The following is an 18,116-nucleotide window of genomic DNA, read 5'->3' on the forward strand; positions in this document are numbered from 1 at the left end:
AATGCCTGACAGCCATGGTTGCTTCAAAATAATAGTTTTATATTATTGCTTTTGTATCACTGTTCCTGCCAGGAGCTACAACATTTAATTATGCTTTAAGTTGTTTGAGAGATGTAATCTTTATGGAGCTTGCTGAAGTCCTCCTCTAAAGCAGGGCATTGGCACTTTGCTATATTCATAGATGATTCTTTGACTCCAGGGATCCTGAAGAATTTTCAGGGCTTTTTGCTTGCCTTGTTATCAGATGACTAAGACCAGGAAAATGGAGATATCACTGTACATTCCTCTGGCAAAAGGATTGACCAGATTGACTGGAAGCTTTAATTGTGGCTATCAGGTTACTTAATTACTTGACATTTTATTGTTCTGTGTTGGAGATGGCTCTGGTTGTGGGCAGTGCCTGAGCCAGAGTCTGCTCTGGCCCTGGTGTCCTGTTGGCTTTGGAGGCAGTGATTGCATTCCTGAGTCCTGGCTGCAATCATAAATCCTGAGTCCACTGCACTCCAGCTTCTGGAGATGACCCTCAGTGCCATTTCCTATTTATAATTTCCCATCAGTGTGGTGTGATGAATTGCACCCTACAAGTTAATTGCACACTGTCCAAGAAATCCAGAAATACTTTCTGAAGCCTTGCAGGAAGATGAGTATCAATCTGGGCTTCAGAGCATTTTCCTGTTCAAGAAAATGCTGCATATTGATTTTTCTTTTAAAATGAAAATAGTGTAATAACCCACTCAGCAGGATTTACTGGGCTCTTAATCATCCACGGTCATTGCTGGAGAGTGAGAAAGTTCAATGTTCCTGCTGTGGGCCTTCCTGCCTGCCTTATGGAGGATGGGTTTGATTTCAAGGATGATGTTTATAGGCACTCCTGTTCATCAGAATTATTGCATGTACTCAGCTAGAAATAGAAGCTTTAGGATATATCTGTTTTTCTCTTTTGTTTCTGAAATACAGGGGAAAAATTCAGTGATAACTGCATTGCTCAGGTCCCATCATAATTCAGCTGTAATCATTGCTTGCTTCAAATGCTTTCTTCTTCCTGTCCAAAGTTTTTCTGTTCCTCTTCGTTGTCCTTCCAGGGGAAATTGGAGTTTTAACAACCCAGCTCTTGCTGCCTTTACAAAGAGCAGTGCAGAAAGTAGAGGGAAAGGGTGGAACAGAGAGTGAGAAAATGTTCTTTTCTCTTGATCCAAACTGGTGGAGAAATGGAAGGATAAGAAATCAAAGTGAGGGAGGTGAGGCCCTGGCACAGGTGCCCAGAGCAGCTGTGGCTGCCCCTGGATCCCTGGCAGTGCCCAAAGCCAGGCTGGACAGGGCTTGGAGCAGCCTGGGACAATGGGAGGTGTCCCTGCCCATGGTGACACTGGCTGGGCTTTAATGTCCCTTCCAACCCAAACCAGTCTGTGATTTGTTGGATGAAAATATAAAACTCTTAAGTAGTCTAGAAAAAGAGGCATGAAAAGAATGAGTATCTGGAACTGAAACAAGCCCCTGCAATGGGAATAGGAAGCAAATGTTTCAGCAGTGCTGGTGATGAACCATTGGAGCAGCCTGGCAAAGGGAATATAGCGAATTTTCAATTTTCTGCACTTGGCAGTTGCAGATAGTCCGTGGCCAAATGCAAATTGTTGGAATCTGTAGAGATGTAATTCAGTGAAGTTTAATGGTCTGTGATATGAGGGGAGTTTAAATAATCAATGACTTGAAACCTCTTCCACTTTGCAGACCCCTGTTTATTTCCCCTGGAGATGAGAATCTCCATATAATGAGTTTGTCTACTGATAATGGGTTTGCTTTTATTTGAGGTAGTTTTGTAGGTCCTGTAGAAATTAGTCTGCTGATCCCTATGGTTTCATGGCCACAGCTTGGCAAGGATCCAAATAAATGGTTTAAACAGCCCTGGAATTGTGTGAATGTGTAGTTTTTACGTGTTCCTGAACAGGGAGCTCCAGGAGACAGGGAGTGAGGAGATCCTGGGAATGTCATGTTCACTTTTATGCTCCAGTGTGGGTTTTGGTCAGTAGAGGCAAAAAAGTCCACATGTTCCTGCAGTAATTAATCACAGCATCAATTGTTCCCAAGTCTGATTTTTCTGTGTTGTTTGTATACCTGCACAGATAGAACAGAATGTTTATGATTTTATAGCTCCTGTTTTTTTTTTGGTGCAGCAGAGCTGGTATCTATAATAATACATTTAAATTCATCAAAATAACCTCTGCTCTTTTGAATTGCAAGTAACCATTTTTCTTTTCATCCCTTTCACCTGAAGTTCAGAGTAAATGAGTTTCCAAAGGCCACATTGAGTAGGTGGCTGAAATGCAGAGAGAACTTAAAGTTAATTTCCCTCCCATTGCTGTTTCAAAAGGAAAGGGAAAAACAGGCATGGCTCCAAGTAGAAAAATTACATTAGCACTTATTTTTCTAGGAGATTGTCCCAATTTTTTGTTCATGCAGCTGGATGGTTCCTGTTTACTGGCAGTGAGAAAAACAGCTCCCATTTTCTGGTTTTTCTTGCAGGGTGAGAAGGTGAACTACGAGAAGTTCAGGGTTTGGCTGCTGCACAACAAAGACGCTTTCACCTTCTCGCGGTGGCTGCTCTCAGGAGGGGTCTACGTGACCCTCACTGATGACAGTGACACCCCAACCTTCTACCAGACCCTGGCTGGAGTCACACACTGTGAGTAAAGGTGCTTCTTGTCCTGCACATCTTAAAAAAAAAAACAAAAAACAAACAAACCCTGCCAGAGTTCACAGGCAGAATCGTTGTTCATTGAATCTCCCTGCTCCGCCACGTTGGGTTCAGTGAGAGAAATTCCTTCTCTGAGCTCATCTGTTCTCTGTGCTGGGATGTAAAATGTTGTGTACAAGGACACTGGGTTGTTATTTTTAAGAGATAATAATGCTGAGGCTACAACACTTCTATAGAAGTTTGCTACCAAGCAAGCTAAAAAAAAAAAAAAAAAAGTATCTTCTGAAGTGGCTGGCTGGTAATACTGGGTTTATTTTTGGTCTTTATAGTGGGTTGTAAAACTACTGAGAGACTTGAGAAAATAATATTTGCTTCAAAAATAAGTGTTACCTCTTAATTTGCTTCTCCAGTAAAATAAATAATATTCCTGGCATGTGGTAGAATTAACCAAAGAGAAGCATCCTCAGGAATTGTCTCCAGAGAAGAAGTGCTTCCTTATGTCTATGTTAATGTAAAAGAAGGAACAGCTGGGTTGTAAATTAAATCCAAAACCAAAAGGCTGATAAATGACACTTGATGTAGCAGTGTAATGCAAACATCCATTCCATCCCTGGGAGGAGGGAGTTGGTTGTGGAGGTGTCAGGGATCTGAGCAGTCTGGTTGTGTTTCGTGTGCTCTCGTGGATTTTCCTCACACGTGTCAGTGTGGCATTTAATCCTCTCATGGGTGAGTTACTTGAATAAAGCAACACATCCATTTTATCCTCTTGGTTTTAAATATGGGCACTCAAACTCTTTTCTGACCATCTGAAATGAAAATGCATAATGAAGTCAGGAGTTTATGGACAGGTAATTTATTTGCATTGCATGAAAGGCTGAAAGGAGACATTGAGGTTACAGAAAACCACTGAATATTCTGAGGTCTCACAGACAAGGTAGAGAAAGAGGAATGTGAAGAAAAACCCAACCCTCTGAGTGTTCTGGAGTTCAGCTCTGGGAAAGATCTTGACCTGTGTCAAACTGAGATCTGCTTTGTTTTACACTTTGAAATTGAAACTTTCAGAATGGTTTTTACTGGGCTTTTCACAGGTAGTTTATTTATACTGAAACTGAGGTTTCGAATTAAAAAAAATAAATGTAACAGCTACTGTTTTAATAGATTTTATTTAACATTTGTTGTTCTCAATTCTGATTTTGATATCCCTGTCACTGGTACCATCGTGTCAGAGCTGGGATTGAGCTTTTCAGTGAATTCAGTGAATTCCAGAAATACATGGAGGTGATGTGGTTATTGTCCACAGAATTGGGAAGTTCATGTGACAGTTACATTTGGACCTCTAGATAAAATTAAAATTTACTGAATTCCCTTGTGATTTACAACAGTGTAGGAATCTCATCCAACAGATGCAAAACTAAGGAAAATGTGCTTGAGCACTTGGAAGTAATTTCAGCCTAATCAGGTCACTCCAAAGAGTAAGAAATTCAGTACAGCAGTATTTTTAACACAGCTGAATGTGTAAGACACTGAGAGCTGTTGAAGGCTCGTTCTTAGTATTTTTCCTGGGAGAATGATTGCCTTTGGAAGGACCAGGAAGTGAGATAATGTTTGGTAAACTGAGGCATACACCGTAATACTGGAAAGGGGGGAAGTTTTCAATTTTTTTCTGTTGTAAAATGCAAAGTAATTTGTGCCTCTCCCTGGTGCAATCAGGAATTTCTCAGTCCTGCTGCATCTCCTGGCACAGGCCCCAGACCCCCCTCCCCAGCCTTACCTCACACTCTGCTTCCCATCCAAGTTCTTGGACAATATGTCAGAGCCATAAAAAATGGCAGTGATAAAAATAGGGAAAGTTATTCCCTTTGATTTAGAAACAGCCCCCATTTCATGCACGGCATCAGTGACTCCATTTAAATTTGCTTAATGAGCCAGGCTATCAGGGAAACAAAGGAATACTAATTTTTCATTTGTAAATAGCATTTGTTTTGGTGTGCAGATGACTTTAATTACATTTCTCAACACGTAATTAGAAATGAAATTTTAAAGTTACAGGAAGTTGCACACACTTGCTGCTTTTAATCAAATTTTGTTCTGTTTCACTTAAATCAGAAATATGAATAATTTTATTTGAAAGCTGCCAAAATAACTGGCCTTTGTTCCTAAAAAAGCAGTTTCATGGATATGAATTTGTCTTATACCTGAGGAGCGACCAAGTAGCAGTAGTTTGGATTTTCTCAGGTCTTTAGTATGATCATATGCATTTAAATTCATTTAATCTATATTTTTTTGAAGCCATCACATTGAACAGCACTGTGGCAGAGCCTGTAAATCCCACATTTCTGTCACACTGACTCAGGGGACACCTCATTGATATCCTTCATTTAGCTGGAAATGTTTTTTCTGCTGCAACATAGGTGCTGGTTGCCTTTTTTATGTGTCATTTTGGTGTGACTCAGTGTCATGCAATGGGCTTAGATACTCAGGTTTTCAGCCCTTTTCCATGGGCAAAATAATCCCGTTCATCAGGTTGCTGGTTTTGAACTGACAGAATGTTTAATCTGTCCTTCTTTGTCACCCAGTTCTTGTGTCACTGAGCTCTCATTAAATAACATCCAAATTCCCCTTTGAATGGAAGAGACTCTTGTGTTGTCAGAAAAATTCACCCAGTTCTTTCTGACAGCTCTCACTCACCGAGGTGCAGTTATGACTGCAATCAGTACAAATAATCCTGTTTTGGAATATACATTTATCACTATTTAGTCCAGTAAATGAGAGGAGGCCTGGCTAAGCAGGCAGGGTGGCTGAAATGGAAGAGGCAGCTTTGGAAACAGCACGGAATGCAAGCTGAAGGTTGTGGAATGTTGTGCCAGAGCTGGGATTGTCAGCTCTGTGGGAGGACGAGATGGGAGGCTGGAAGCAAAGTGCACTGAGGGGATCCCTTCACTTTGCTGGCATTAAAAGGCTGGCTGTTAAATCCATCTTCTGGAGCTGGGACACCCACTCTAGCAACAGGCATGTGTGGAAGGCACTAGAAGACAATCCTGGAGATTTTGGCTCTGTGAAAGCTGCTTTGAAGGGCTGATTTTCATTCTGTGCTGCCTTTCCCAAGGGTGAGGAGCTGTGCTCTCCACACCTCCCTGTTCCCACCTTGAGGCACTGATAATCCTCACTCTGCTGCATGAACACCTGGGTGGCCACGTCTGACACACACACAGGGATCTCTCTTGGCTGAGTTTTAACCTTCCCTTCCCTGTGTGTGTGTGTTTTTAATTAGCAAGAGCACAAAGATGAAAGTCTGACAGCAGCCCAGGCCAATAAGTAAAAGCCTGGGTGTCACTTAATCTGTATTTTGCCACTTGTTATCCTCTTAGTTCCAGGCTATTTTATGTCTTGCAAAGCAGCTCTCAGTCCCAGAGTCTTCTGGGGGTTAATTTGCAAGGCACAAAGGAGAATTTTGAGTGAGAACCAGTGCTTGGTGTCAGTTTGGGCTCCTGCCTGGCCATGAAGAGCCCTCCCTGCCAGCAGGGGCTGGGGGCTGCCTGGAGCACGCCATGGTGAGCAGGGAAGCAATGCCAGTCCTGGTAAAATGTTGGGAATATGGTATGTTTCTGCTGCTGTGAGCCAGACAGGATTGTACCCATAGGTGGGTAAATATTGAACTTTGGTCATATGGTGGAATACTTGGGGAGTTCTGGTCGTATAAAGGATTGTAATCAGCAGTGGCTGAAATGAAAACGTGCTTTTAAATCTGTTTTCTAAGGCAGAAGATTATTCATGGCTTGGTATCTATGGAATATTTTAGAGGGGCATTTTGTGGGAATGGCATTAAAATGTAACATGGGGGTTTAGTGTTTATCACTGCCATGTACCTGGCTGTTGATCAACGTTCTAAATTTAACTCATTTTTAGTAGTTTTACAGTTTTAGATGATATTTTGATTGAAAATGTTTATTTGTTCTTCTTCCTTTACAAGAAGAGGACTGTGCTTCAGTTGTACTTATTATCATCCCTCTGATTATATTGGTCTAATTCTTAGAGAATTGAACCAAAAAAAAAGTATTCATAGTTTCACAGATCTGAATTTTTGTATTTCTGATTTTTGTATTTCAAAGATCTGATTTTGTATTTCTCATGGGCAAGTGATGAGGGAGACATAAATCAGCATGTGGTAGTAAACTGCTTAAATTTCTCAGGTGCATCATGTCCATGTGACCTCAAATAATCATGTATTTCATTACCAAAATGAAAAATTACTTGGCCTAGAAAGCCTGTGTGTCCTGAGGTTTTGGCCTATATCATGTATATAAAATGCATCCTTTTAAGTAATCTGAGTGAAAGCCCAGTTTACAGTTTGATGTGATTTGAACAGACATTAGGGGCAAAAAGTATGTATTTTGAAAAGATAAAGTCTTTTATCTGTACAAAACCTCTGTGGAATGTGGTGTTTTGTCATGCACATTGATATGTTTGGGTATTGAGTGCAGTGTGCCTTTCCCATGCTTCATTTAACTTCAGTAACAAATATGATTATGTGAATAATCATAAATTGCCAGAGATTTTTTTAGTTTGCACTCATGGAGGAATAGATGGTGCACTGCATATCCTGAGAGTGATTTACAAGATTATGTGAAAACTTAGTCTGGAGAAATCAAATTATGCAACAGCTGCTGCTCAGCTGCAGTTGAACTTCCCTGTGCTGCAATCCAAGAAATGCTGCTCCATTTATTCTGGTGCACTGGGCTGCAATTTGTTATAGCTGGGAATGAGAAATATTCTTTTGTCACATTGTACTCGTGGTTAACCTGATTTGTGTAAGGCTAATCAGTGCTAAGAATGTTATTTACTACGTGGTTTTACTTTCTAAAGTGCTTGGCTCTTGTGCAGAAAATGATGAGTGCATTTGGGCTAGAATAAGAATGTAACACTTGTGCTAACACTTATCAGCTGTTCTTTTAAAGGTGATTATTTGAAAATTCTCTATCTTTAAGTGACCATGATGTCAGCTCAACCACTGAACAAAGACAAGATGCTTTCTCATAACCTTTCTTTTCTGTGCTGAAATAATAAAACAGTGGAGTTACCGCTGTAGAAACATCTGTGAAGTACAAGCAAAAAAAATCAAAATACAACTAACTTCTACTATAGGTATTTGAGAGAGGTTCTCTGGCAAAATATTCTTTCATTTCTTAATTACTAAAGATAAATATTGCACCTGCCAGAGAAAGGTTTCTGCAGATTTACACTTCAGTGAGGACAATTTGAACTTCCTGCTGGCTTTTGAATATTCTCAGTGTTGCATCACTTGAAGAATGAAGTGCAGCTCACACATTTGTTATTCTTCCTCCTTACAGAGGTGGATTAAAAGGAAGCAAAGTGATTTACATGGTCATGCACAAGAGAACATAAATAATGCTTTTGTGTTTGCTAATGAGAGCAGTAATGTGGAAGTGGAATTCCTGTAAATGGCAGCACAACCTCCCCTCTCCCATTGTTTGGGAAGGGGAAGAGCCCTGGGATTCTCCTCACATCTGTGATATTTCTGTGTGCTGATCTTTAAAGAAATAACTCCTCTATTCCTCTTTCTTGATTTCTAATAGAATAATATTCCTTCAGAAATTTGGATTGGTGCTTCCTCCTCTACTGGGGACAGACTTTCTGTAGGTGACAGGACATGGGCAAATGGCTTTAAACCGAGAGAAGATGTGAAGGAGAAAGTTTTTGTGATGAGGTGGTGGATTCCTCATCCCTGGAAACATTCCAGGCCAGGTTGGCTGGAGCAACCTGATCCAGTGGAAGGTGTCCATGGATGGGGTGACCTTTAAATGTCCCTTCCAACCCAAATAACTTTGTGATTACACCCCAGCCAAGAGCCAGGGGATGGTAAAACAGATCAGGGCATTGATGGTAAAACAGATCAGGGCATTGATCCATCTGGGAAGGAGGGGAGAGGAGCAAGGAAATGAGTTTTTCTTCTCTCCCTGTGTGCATGCCCAGGAGCTGGGCGTGATGCCCTGAGGAACTGGGGAGGCAGGGCTGGGGTTGTCACCTCTGCCACTGCTCTGAAGGCACACAGCAAAGGGACACTTGGCACTGATGGCACTTCTCCAGCTGGGCTGTCTAAAAACACCTTACAGGAAAATGCAAAACCCTTTCCACTCCTTCAGCTCCAGATATTTTATTCAGATTTCTCCACTCTCTCTGCTGCTGGGGGTAAGGGTTGTGTAAGTTTTGGTGCATCGTATGATGCTCCTGCTGGGCAGTTACAACTACTTCATACTCACTGTGGGTTACCTAAGTTACTATTTTAAGTAAATTACTGCCACTAATGACAGAAAGGGGCAAAGAAATCAATAAAATTTCAATTTGACACAACTTTTTAGGTGGAGCCCTTCAGTTCTTAAGCCTCACAGGATTATTATTGTTTCTGTGGACTAAACCAGGCCAAATAGCTCCAGTTAAACCTATTAGAAAACTGGCATGGATTTAAAGGCTCAGAACCATCTGGGAATGAGATCACACATAGTGCTTCTTAATATAGACAGCTTTGTCATTACAGATCTATTTGAGAGCCAATTAATTGGCACTGACCTAAAGCACTGTTGTGACACACTTGCATATGTAAAAAGGTTAAAAGTATTGTTGGGCAGAAATTTAATCTTGTTTTATATATATATATATATATTTAATTTCAAGGATAAAGCATAAAGAGAGCATTTGTATAGAATGTTTTGAAGGAAAACACAAGTTCTTCCTCTGGCTATATTTATCCATCCTTGCTTAGCACCTTGTTTTATTTCTTGGGTTTGGGGTTTTTTTTCCCCCTTTTTAAATTGCCTTCTAAGTTCCTCTGCATTGTAGGTTTGTGTGACCATTCCCCAGTGTTTACTGTAAATTAAATAATTATGAATAATTCTATAGTATAAATAATAAAGTGAATAATGCTGAGAGACAACATTTAAATGCCACATTAAAATTTAGCCTTATTACTTTATAAAGAAGCTAAAAATTTCAAGTAGGAGTCTTTTAGGGGCAGCCAAGTGCTACATAATTATTTTCCATAAAAGATCTGTGATTTTTTTTTTTTTTTAATGCTACTTCACATCTTTTTTGAGGATTTTAATACTGAATACCCTGGGAAAATAAGACACTGCAAATACAAGCTGCCTGTTCAAATCACCAAGCAGGAAGAGGTGAAAAATGAAGAGGCTCTAACAGTGGGAAAAGTTAATTTTCTGTGTTTCTACACACTTGTGATGATGTTATTGATGGTGAACTCCTCGATGGCGAATAGGTGAGAAGATCCTGTGGCCAAAGGAGGTGATTTGGGTTTATTTCTGTTGGTTCTGCAGTGGAAGAATCCGACATCATCGACCTGGAGAAGCGATACTGGCTGCTGAAAGCTCAGTCGAGGACCGGCCGCTTCGATTTGGAGACATTTGCCCCCTTGGTGTCCCCCCCAATCCATCAGTCCCTGAGTGAAGGTAAGGAGGGAGAGCAGGGAGGAACCTCTGCTGCTCTGCTCTCATGGCTTTGAAAGTGTCTGTTCTGAAATGTCCTCTCAGCTCGAGGGACAGAATAACTTCACTGAGTTCTGAAAAATGGGAAAAGAGGGAAAAATCTCTGTTTGCTGGGAAATCTGGAGTGCTGAAGGAGGTGTTGCATTGTTATCAGTTGGCAGGAAATAAGTCAGATTTTATGTAGAAGTTGCCCTGCAGTTGTTTATAATTTTTTTTTCTTAAGATTCTGTAAAGACAAAATAAACTGCTGGCCCTGAAGCATTTTTCAAATGCCAAATGGGAGTTTCATCTATTGCATGACACCTCAGCTGTTGTATCATGCAGCCCATGAAACACTCCTCCCTAACAGTGTAAATTAAGGAAGATTTTATTCAGGAGACTCAGGAGATTTGTAGGTTGTTATTTCTACTGACAACCAAACTGGTCTGTCCAGTTGAAGTCACTCTGGTAATGACTGGAGTTGTCCAATTGCCATTTGCTGCATGACATGGGGACATTCAGGGACATTGCACTTGCACTCTGCAGTCCTGGGGTGACAATTGTTTTATTACCAAAAGGTTGGCTTTACTGATAAGTGGCAGCAGTAATTAACAAATGGGAAAATCATCTGCAGTGGTAAAAAATCAGAATTTAGGTCCAATTCTGTAGAGATATATCCCCACATCCTTTTTTTTTCTGAGTGATTTAAACTTACACAGCTGCTGGGGGGAGCTTTTTTGGTCATTCTTTGCCTTATGTGGAGTCATTGTTGCTAAAAAAAAATAAGTTACAGGATAAATAATGCTGAATGATTTGAACTCTTAAGTGCTTTGAAGGCTAGTGGCCACAGCTCTTAGCTCAGGGCCAAATTTGCAGTGCAATTCAGTGATTTGCACAGGAATTTCTGCCTGGGAAGGTCTGGCCATACAGGTTCAGCTCCACTCTAAATCAGTCATTACAAGGAGGGTGTGAGGACCAGGCAGCTGTTCAGAATTCCTGATTTCCCTCCCCACCCCTGGCTGGATCAGCCATCCCTGAGACAACTAATTCACCTTTAAATGGCCTTAGTAGTGCTTAATTACACTTAATGAGAACAAATGACAAGTGTTTGTACTTCTCCTTGCCCACGTTCTCGTGGAGGTGCAGGGTGGCTCTCAGGTGCTGTAACAGGAGATGCTTTTGTGGTTTGCAGGTTTGTTTAATGCTTTTGATGAAAACCGAGACAATCACATAGATTTTAAAGAAATTTCCTGTGGGCTCTCAGCATGTTGCAGGGGACCCTTGGCAGAGAGACAGAAGTGTAAGTATGCAAAATTTAACTGTTAATTTGGGAGCAGTTTTTCAGTTTGAACAATGAGGTTTAGTTGTTTTCACCTTTTGAGGTTCTTTTCCCACTGAACAAGTCTGTGAGAAGAGTGACTTTAAAAGTTAAAAAAAAAAAAACAGAGGAATTTTAAATATCAAGGTTTCCTTTTATAAAGGATGATTAAACCTAATTTCATATATTTTACAGCTTATCAGTAGTTCCATGTAAATTATCTAACTGGGAAAAACTACATTTCAGAAGTTACTGTTTCAGTGTTCTGCATTTTGAGGCAGAAATGGGTATCTCAATATAGAAAGTGCAAACACTTAGCTACTCATTATCTATAACAGAAAACAAATGTCCTATTTGATTGTCTTGTGGTAAATAGCATGTTGTGGCTTTTCACTGCCCAGTTCCCAGCTGGCTCCCTGCAAGGTTCCTGTGTTTTGAAGCACTCTTTGTTCCCTACTTCTCCAAAACCACATTGTTGCAACTTCCAAGCTGTAATTCCCTGGAAATTTCTGGATGCACATCTGTTCCTTGCTAGGTCCCATCAGCAAGCACAGCAGAGGATTGCAGGGATGTGGATTTGAGTTTATTAAACACAGCTGCTCCATTTCCTCACCTCCACACGTGCATCCCCCCCTTCAGAACTGTCAGCACTGAATCAGCTGCAAGGAATAAAGAAAAAAAAAGAGTTGTGGAATGGTTCTAACAGCAAAGTCATTCCCTTTTCCCTCAGTTTGCTTCAAGGTGTTTGACGTGGACCGCGATGGGGTCTTGTCTCGCACCGAGCTCAAGGACATGGTGGTGGCACTTTTAGAGGTCTGGAAAGACAACAGGACGGACAAAATACCTGTGAGTGGTGTCTGGGGGTTGGTTTCCTTCTGTTTCCTGAGCCATCCTTCCAGAGGAGGAATGTGCATCTTGTTTGGGTGGGGGTCAGTGAGGTACAGGCTCCCCTGAGCCCCTCAGCTGGGGAGGGGGAGAGGTGGCTGTCCCTTGCCTTGCAGAGCTGTCACCTGCCCAAATCCCAGGGTTTGGTTAAATGTGTGTTCTGACCTGCCCAAATCCCAGGGTTTGGTTAAATGTGTGTTCTGACCTGCCCAAATCTCCCAGGTTTGGTTAAATGTGTGTTCTGACCTGCCCAAAGCACAAGGTTTGGTTAAATGTGTGTTCTGACCTGCCCAAAGCACAAGGTTTGGTTAAATGTGTGTTCTGACCTGCCCAAATCCCAGGGTTTGGTTAAATTCTGACCTGCCCAAATCTCCCAGGTTTGGTTAAATGTGTGTTCTGACCTGCCCAAATCCCAGGGTTTGGTTAAATGTGTGTTCTGACCTGCCCAAATCCCAAAGTTTGGTTAAATGTGTGTTCTGACCTGCCCAAATCTCCCAGGTTTGGTTAAATTCTGACCTGCCCAAATCTCCCAGGTTTGGTTAAATGTGTGTTCTGACCTGCCCAAAGCACAGGGTTTGGTTAAATTCTGACCTGCCCAAATCTCCCAGGTTTGGTTAAATGTGTGTTCTGACCTGCCCAAAGCTCAGTGGTTTGTCTATAATGTGTGTTCTTTCATATAAAGAAAGGTACAAAAGCACAGTTTTTTCTGTCTGGGAGCCCTTGGTTTGAATTACTGAGAGTTTCCAGCATCTCTAACAGTTTTATTTTTATTCTGAGCACATCCTGCTGGGAGACTTTAACTCTGATTTCTAATCCTTTTGTTGAAGGAGTTGGACATGGGTTTGTCTGAAATTGTGGAAGATATTTTACATGTGCATGATAACACAAAGGTAGGAATTTGCTGTTCTTTCTTTGTCATTTTTATACCTCAGTATCTTCAGTTTATTTATAAGGAAGTGCTTTCTTTAGAACAGAGATGTGTCAATAAAAGAGTCTTTTTCAAGAAATGTCAGTTTTCCATTAAAATTGACCACGTTGTTCTGTGAAAGAAAGAATGTGTTTGAATTTTATAAGCCATTTTAATACATGAAGCTAAACCCAAAATGCATAACTAGATGAAATTAATTGGAAGCCTGCACTGTTTGCAAGGCTCTGCTTGCAAACACCAGTTTTAAATCTGATGCTTGACTTCTGTTCTTTGTTTCCTGTTAAAATTGATCTTGTGAGAGAGTGCAGGAGTTTATCTTAGATTTTATGCTGTGTCAAGACACATTATCCTCCTATGGAAGCATCTGTCATGACACAGCAGAAAGTCCTGGTAGTTTATATTGTGCTTTAAGTGTAGCTGGGTGTAAATCTGTAATTATCTGTAATTCTTCTCCTTGCTCTTTGGAAGTAGGAGATTTGGAGATATCCACAAAAAATATTGTTGAAGTTGCTTCCATTATTTCATCCTTTGCTTCACTAATTGGGAAGAGTGTCTGGAAACGATAAATAATTTATGCAGAACTATAAAGAATGTCTAGAAATGCTTAATTATGTGTGTGAATAGTTGTCTTGCCTGCTTGTACTCCAACAAAGTGGTGGGCAAATACTTTATAGTAATTCTTTAATTGCCAAAGCAGTGGAAATTGTGGCTTCTCTCTGTTTCGTCCTTTGAGGTTTTTATTGTTTGGCTTCTTGAAAAGGTAATTTATAAGCAAGTGTACAGCAGTCCTGGTTGCACAAAGAGTTAAAAAATAAGACTTGAATCTTCAGAATATTTTTTTTAGTGGCATCATCAGTGTAGTGCTGGAAAGAGCTGATGGTGCAGTAATTACATAAATTATTTAACCTCTTTTCATGTGTTAGCTTTGACCTGGGTTAAATCTGGAGAAAATGGTTTGTAAGGAGAGGCAGAGTAACTGCCAGTGCTGTAAAATTGGCTCTGAATTATATTGCCAGATAAAAAAAAAACCAGATTGATCCCCTCAGTGAATCAGAGATCCCTCTGACATGGTCAGTGTTCCACCCCTGTGCCTTGGCAGCTGATGAGGAATTAATGGCATTTGTGGTGTTAGGTGAGATCACAAGGGCCTGCTGAGCCAAAGTGCTTTTCCCAGCCCTCAGAGGAGGATGTGGGGTGTGAGGGGTGCAGGTGATGGACCCTGGGTGGGAGTGATGGAGAGGTTCCACACTGGGCACTGCTCACCCTCTGCACTCTGAGCTCTTCAGTTCTCTGGGCTGCCTGTGCTATGCTAGAACTGGAATTTTTCCTTTTACTGGATCACATTTTATTTAAATAGTGGTAGATGCCAATTTTTATCAATTCCCTGGTTTTGTCCTGCCTTGCATGAGGCAGGTATTGAGCATTTTACCAGAACCAGGTTCATGTTTTGATGGTTTTTCCCTTCCCTTTCCTTCTCCTCCCTTCCAGCTTGGACACCTTACACTGGAGGACTACCAGATATGGAGTGTGAAGAGTGCTCTTGCCAATGAATTTTTAAACCTGCTTTTTCAGGTATGTTTAGGGGAAATCTAAGGTTATAATTTACAGTAATTAACTGCTGAGCTTTCTGCATGGCCATGAAGTGCAGCATCAGCATTTGTGTGCACAGGAGGGGATGTGGCTTTGCAGCTCTGGGCTGCCTTGGCAGAATGATTCTCTTTGATTGTTGTTCTTGCAGTGCATGGACGTGCCCAAAGCCTCATCTGTTCAAGAGAACCTGGTGCACTGTTCAGAAAATGAAATTTGGAGTGCATCAGCAATTACGTTTTCCATTAGACAAAGGCTGTGTTTGAAATGATTTTTGTGGCAAATCTTTGCCAAGAAAGTAACCCAGGGAATGAGAAAAAAATCCCTAATTCTTTCCTTTTTCATTTTGCAGCCAGTTTCCCTTTACACTTTCTGTCAAGGCCCTCTAAGGTGCCTCTCATTGCTTCCTTAATGAAGCAGTCCTGGAAAGCTGGGATATCCTATCCCTGTTCACTTGCAGAAGCTGAGGATTAAGTGTGTGCTGAATTGGGTTTTAATTGAGCTTGAATTGGATTTTTCTAAATCCTTGAAAGCCATATTTTAGCTCTGGCTCGCTTTGTGCAGAAAATAACCCTAAAAAGTGTTTTCATCCACTGCAGTTTGTTCCTTACCTGTTTTCCTTTCAGGTTGATACTTGGAGTTTAAATAATAATAATAATTGGCCTGTGACTACTTTATAAATTGCATTTTGAATTATACTTTCCCAAGAGCTTCAGGGTGACTGAGTGAGAGTATCCTGAGGCCACCAGCTACACCACAGCTGGAAAGAATAACACCAGAAAGCTCTTCAAATTCATTTTAGCTCTAATTACATCAAGTTTGCTGAAGTTGCAGCCTTCTGCAGAAGGGCTGTCTTTATTTTTGGCCTGTCTGGCATCAAATATCCCCTCATAACTAAATATTGATGAACTAACAAATATCCCTGCAATCTTGATAAAGAATGAATGAAGATGTAATAAATCTCTCTTAATGCTGATTACACATCACCAATCTTGCACATTGCTCATTGGAAGTCTCATTTACAATGTTTTTTTTTCCTCCTGGCATAGCTGCTGTGTTTTCATTTCAGATTTTAATTTTAGTGGTTTTTTTTTTTTTTTTTTTTGATAACTTTATCATGTACAGCACAGGGCAGAGTCTGCCATTGATTTATCTGGGCATTTATTTGAGGTGTCATGTGCCTCATCTGCAGACAGAAAAGCCAAATATTCTGAGTGGAAAGCTTGTCAACAAATGGGTTTGTTTGCAGAGGGGTTGGTTTATCTGAAGAATCTCATTTTAGCTACACAAATTTAAAAAGAAACACCAGACCCAGCTGTGTTGTGTGTGCTGGAAAATCTGTTGCTACCCCCTGGCTAATGGCCTTTGTTTCATTCAAAATGTGAAATGGTCTCTCTCACTGTAATATAAATTTAAATAAGACATCTTAGCAGTGATTAGAAATCTCCAGCTGAGATACAAATTGATAGCCTCAAAAGAGACAGCAGGAGAAGGCTGTAAATCATGGGGGGAGCAGCAAAACCATCTGGGAGGATCCAGAGCTGCCCCTGCTCCTGGCAGGTTCCTGAGGAGCCCTTCCCTCCCCTCCTGTCCAGCCTTACTGGGAAGGGAGTGCAGTAGGAGCCATCTGACACTGGTTTGTACTGGGAGTAAAGCCAGGCAGCTGCCCAGGAGATGGAGCCTTGTCCTTGCAGTTCAGTTCAGAGCTAAATAAAAAGAAAGAAAACTAGCAGCAGACATCCAGAGAATGCCCTGCACTTTGCAGAGTGGTTTTGGCTGTGGTTGGGGTTGGTTGCTCTGCTTTGAACTTCTCCCTCAGCCTCTCCAGTGCTTGTTTCCCTTTTGATCCCATCTCATTCCCAGTTTTTTCCATTTCAGTTCTTTTTAACTTTTAGTTCATCCTCTTCCAACCACTTGCACTCTCCCAGTTCCTCATTCCCTCTCCCCAGCACACCCACACATCCTCATTTGTGAATCTGATCCACTGCAGCCCTGGGGTCTGTCACAGCCTGAAAACAATGAAAACTGCTTTGCTCTTCACCTCCCTACTTGTCTTGGGGCATTTGACATTCTTGGTGCTTTTATCTTAACAGTGGGAACAAGTTGGGAATCTCACAGCTCAAAAGCCTTTTTTATTAGTGATTTATTCAATTTTAAGTAATCTTACTCCATTATTAAATGATGAGTTGTTTATTTGCTTTTATTTGCCCGTTAATAAGAATTTATTTCTTTTTCCAGGTGTGTCACATCGTTTTGGGACTGAGACCTGCCACCCCAGAGGAGGAAGGACAGATTATTAGGTGTGTGCTTTGCTCAGAAGCTTAAATGGCTTTCAGATCCACCTTTGAGTATTTTCAAAACACCTGGAAATTCCCTGTTTGAGCTAAATTTTCCCATTCTCCCTGTGCAGAGGCTGGCTGGAAAGAGAGAGCAGGTATGGTCTCCAGCCAGGGCACAACTGGTTTCTCATTGCTATGCCCTGGTGGCACCAGTGGAAAGAATATGTCAAATATGTAAGTAGAATAATAATAATAATAATAATAATAATAATAATAATAATAATAATAATAATAATCTATACTGAAGGAGTGATTTCTTGTCTTTCTGAATGTGTTGATGGAAAAAACAGTGGGGAGGAAATGACTGCTGAACCAGTAATGCTGAACTGGGCATCTCCTGTCCCTCGGTGGAAAATAATTGTTCTGCTGAATCATTGTTATGTGGGGAACTTTGCACTGTGATTTCATTAAATTCTCATCTCTTTCATCATTCCTGCATCTTAAGATTATTTTTGAATAAAAACCACGCTCACAGGAGCATTTATTTCACATTTTCTGATCCATCTGATAATAAAGCTGCCCACTTTGGGTTTGACTTGGTTTGGGCCACAAATACACTCTGAATTTTCTAGACAAAGGAGGAAATTGCTATAATTTGCTTCAGAGGCAATGGCAAAAAGTAGTCTAATACCCAATTAAAGGAGTTGTACTAAAACTTTTTAGATCCAGGGTGTTCTTTAATACCCTTTAATTAAAATATTTAAGCTAAAGCACCACTGAATTGTACAAAATACAGAATGCTTAATAAAATGTAATTGGAGATAAATATTATTTACAGGCTAAACAAATGAAATAAACCTCTCAAAAGAGTTTTTATGCCCTCCTAAATAATCACAGAAGTACTTGATTTGTTTCATAAAAACAAATAGCTGAA

The 18,116-nt window shown here is 40.7% G+C and overlaps 1 protein-coding gene across 5 annotated transcripts in view; it reads left to right on the forward strand.

Moving 5' to 3' along the window:
* Positions 1-18,116, forward strand: part of USP32 (ubiquitin specific peptidase 32) — a 63,251-nt gene that overhangs the window by 24,070 nt on the left and 21,065 nt on the right. For 4 of the 5 annotated variants that reach the window (XM_053995605.1, XM_053995606.1, XM_053995609.1 and 1 more), the window contains exons 5-12: positions 2,521-2,680; positions 10,039-10,170; positions 11,378-11,485; positions 12,234-12,349; positions 13,216-13,278; positions 14,805-14,888; positions 17,142-17,203; positions 17,314-17,416. In XM_053995605.1, coding sequence (XP_053851580.1) covers positions 2,521-2,680; positions 10,039-10,170; positions 11,378-11,485; positions 12,234-12,349; positions 13,216-13,278; positions 14,805-14,888; positions 17,142-17,203; positions 17,314-17,416 — 828 coding nt within the window. The remainder of the gene's footprint in view (positions 1-2,520; positions 2,681-10,038; positions 10,171-11,377; positions 11,486-12,233; positions 12,350-13,215; positions 13,279-14,804; positions 14,889-17,141; positions 17,204-17,313; positions 17,417-18,116) is intronic. The other variant, XM_053995607.1, reaches the window with a different exon arrangement.

The sequence above is a fragment of the Vidua macroura genome, chromosome 20 (genome assembly GCF_024509145.1).
Source record: "Vidua macroura isolate BioBank_ID:100142 chromosome 20, ASM2450914v1, whole genome shotgun sequence".
Taxonomy (NCBI): Eukaryota; Metazoa; Chordata; class Aves; order Passeriformes; family Viduidae; genus Vidua; species Vidua macroura.